The sequence below is a fragment of the Galeopterus variegatus genome, unplaced genomic scaffold (assembly GCF_000696425.1).
Source record: "Galeopterus variegatus unplaced genomic scaffold, G_variegatus-3.0.2 Scaffold17207, whole genome shotgun sequence".
NCBI lineage: Eukaryota > Metazoa > Chordata > Mammalia > Dermoptera > Cynocephalidae > Galeopterus > Galeopterus variegatus.
The window spans coordinates 1,859-5,539 of NW_007743318.1; the positions used below are offsets into that span (position 1 = coordinate 1,859).

General features: G+C 35.2%; 1 gene segment (V, D, J or C); it reads right to left on the reverse strand.

Moving 5' to 3' along the window:
• Positions 1-3,274: 3,274 nt before the first annotated feature.
• Positions 3,275-3,604, reverse strand: LOC103582654 (the record flags this gene model as incomplete). The annotated part of the segment is given in 1 exon segment: positions 3,275-3,604. A coding segment is annotated over 1 exon segment (330 nt), but the record flags the coding sequence as incomplete, so codon positions are not given.
• Positions 3,605-3,681: the final 77 nt, after the last annotated feature.

Genomic DNA, 3,681 nt, shown 5'->3' on the forward strand with positions numbered 1-3,681 from the left:
AGCACCTCTCCAACATTTGCAGTATTTCAAGGATAAGGGCTTTCTCTTTTGTTTATTGTGTGGTTTGGTTACCATCTAATGGCAGTTCTTTGACATAGCAATATGTAGGTTTTTTATTTTGGTTCCCAGTGAGTCTCGATTCTGAATCTTTGATCTATACTCATGAAACTGATACGATTACATCCATCACAGGCCATATTCTATAGGAAACACAAATGATTTCTCTCCTCAGTAAATTTTCTGCCTTGTTAAGGACAATAATAACAGGTATCCAGAAATCCAAAAAAATATATTGGTCTGAAGAGAGTTAAGGGCTGGGTTCTGTGTCTACATGAAATGCCAAAGATGTGGTTTTGGAAAAGAGAGTTTTGACCATGATGAAAATGTCAAGGCGTAATGGAAGAAGATAGGGTGGGAAAGAGAGGGTACTTGGTCAAGATCTGTCAACCCAGCCATATTCCTTACATCCCAAATCCTTCCAGAGCATCTCTGAGAAGCAGAGCAACTGTACCAGCCAAAACACCACCTGAGGCCATCCAGCCTTCTGGTCTACCACTGGTAAGGTTTCATCTCTTGACAATGAAACTATCAGTGACCAAGTATAACCTTGCAGAATAGTGATGACCATAATACTATTCTAAGATGACAAAGATCCATATACTTGTCCTATCCAACTGGGTAATATTCAGTCACATATATGTATTGAACATGTGAAGTTTAGCTCATATAAGTGAGAAATGGTTTTTGATTTTCAGTAATTTTAATTTTCATTCATTTTTTAAGTTCACATAGTGTTTACCATATGAGACTTCACAGTTTTAGACTGTTATTACTTCTATGCTCTGTTGTAAGATGCATAACCATGAAAGATTTATTCTTCTTGGAGATTTGACATCTTTGTCATTATGTGATGTCCCCATCTACCACCAATAATATTCCATGTCTGGTTTCTGCTTTGTCTGAAATCACCATGGTTCCTCCAGCTTTGTCTTCATTACGTTAGCTTGGTTTAGATTTCTTTTTCCATTTACTTTTTAACATATCCAGAGTTTTGTATTCAAAGTGGGTTTTATGTAGACAATATTAGAGTTGGGGCTTGTTTATTTTTTAATTCACTCTTTTTGACGTTATGGCATAAAATGGATTATTTATTTATTTATTTATTTATTTTTTATAAAATGAATTATTTAAACTGAATATTTATATATTTGGATTAATTTTGACCATATTTATAAGTATTTTATATCTGTTGATTTTTTTATTGTCTGGCTTTGATTGGACATATTATATGATTTCCTTTTCTCTCTGACATATTGATTTATAAAATATTTTTGGTTTATTTTTAAGTGGTTGTCCTAGAGTTTGCAATATATTCATATATTAACAACTAATTTAAGGCCAATTTCCAGTAACACTGTACTATTTCACCAGCAGCCCAGGTATATTACTTACTAATGAATATTTCCAGTTTTTTCCTTCTCTCCCTTAAGACTTTTCTTTTATTCATTTCACTTATCCACATACTATACTCACCTGATTAATTTTGCTATGAGGCTATACCAGATTACAGTGGGCCCTTATCCAATGATGGGTATTCTTTTAAGAAAAGAAAGTTCTGGACACAGAGACACATAGGAACAATGTGATGTTGTGTTAGTAGGACAAGTAATACCAAGGTTTGATGACAACAGCCAGGAGCATGGACAGCTGGGCTGGTCTTCCTGTATCTCAATCCCAGCTGTGATATTTATGCTGTGAGACCATGGGAAATTTCTGAATATTTCCTGCTGCCATTTTTATCTATAAAACGGAGTAACAATAAAATTGGTTGTGTACAGTTGTGGCAAAGATAAAAGAAATAAATCCTGTTAAGAACATAGAATAGGTCCTGGAACATAGAAAGTGTTATTCAAATGCTAGCACGGGAATGGGAGCTATGTGAGAGAATGGGCACTGTCTCTCTTGTTCACTCCAGTGTGACCACCTCTTGGGTAGTTTCTGGATCCACACAGAGAAAAAGATTCCCCTTTATTCTTCTTAGTGCTCAGCTGCAAGTATTGCTACATGTGCCTTAACAAGATGAATCTTAACAAGATATGTTCCAGAGGAGCAAAATAAAATGGTGAAAAAGTTGTATTTAAAAAAAGATAACTGTTGAAACATTTTCCAAACTTGATGAACTACAAATTTAGGAAGCATATTAAATTTCAGATATAACAAATAAAAATATATTAACACCTAGCCCCATGATTGGATACAGCTGTACATCAAAGACGGACTATCCTCTTCAGTAAGAGGGAAAAAAGTTTACCTACAAAGAAACAGCAATTAGTCTGTTATTTCTGTCTCAACAGCATAAATAAAATATGTTTATTCCTAAAAGAAAATGACCGACACCCTAATTTTTTATAAAAACGTTATCATTCAAGAGCAAGAAAGAATGAATACATTTTCTCACGTCATTCTCAAGTTGAATAAATAAACAATTGGGAAAATTTACTATTAATAGATTCTCATTATGAAGATTTCTAATAAAAAGTATTAGACAAAAATTCAGTAGAAAGGTCTACATTAAATATAGTTATTGGTAAATGTAGCATTTTCTTTTTTAATTGGACAAATGATAAAACTAGGTGTGTCTAATTTGTTTGGTTATATTTGAAAATGGTGAGACAAAAATATCAAAAGAATGCAATGATTTGTATTGACTACAAAGTCTACTGAATTGCATGCAAAATTGTTACCAATTGATACACCTAGTAACAGCCATGATTTATTGCAACTGCTCAGTTTAAACTTCATGAATAAATGGGTTATATATGTTTCAAATGTAAAGAGATTATGTCTTGGTAATAGTTTCTAGAAAATGAATGTTTTCAAATTCCGTGCTCCACTGTTTTTCAGCCTTGGTTTAAGTTAGAAAATCTTATTTTTTATCCTTCACATGGAGAACACAGATGCCTCATAGTGGCTCATAATGACTTTTGTTTTTTAAAGACAAGGGATATTTTCTACCTGACTGAAATTGAAAATAAATATAAGGCATTATCAGTCAAAGAGAGTACTTCTAAGATTATTAAGAATTCAACTGGATGGCATTTTACTGTAACCCAGAATGGCAGCTTCAACAGCTGCATGGTCTTGGCTTTGCTGTAATGTAAATAACCACAGATAGAGAGAGGGTGACTGAACAGGAGCAGCAGGTGCCAGAGGAGGAGGAGCAGCCCAGATGGAGGCTCAGGGGGCTGCTGTGGGGTTTCTGTTATGGACTGTATCACTGTGGAGGACTATAGGAACCTTGCTCACAGTAGTAGACCGCGGCATCTTCAGCCTCCAGGCTGCTGATGGTGAGGCTGAAATCTCTGTCAGACCCACTGCCACTGAACCGCGATGGGACTCCAGTTCGTAAGTTGGAAACTTGGTAAATGAGATGCTTAACTCGTCCACTTTTCTGTTGGAACCAGTTCAGATAGGTTTTCCCATCAGTGTACTTGACACTTTGACTGGCTATGCAGGTGATGGTGATTTTCTCTCCAGGAGCCCCAGACAGAGAGGAGGGAGACTGAGTCAACACAATGTCACCAGAAGTACCTGAGATTAAAAAGAAAAAAAAAAAGGAAGAAAGAAAAAATAAAATAAAATTGAGAGTCCTCCTTTCTGTATTTCATCCTAATACTGTGA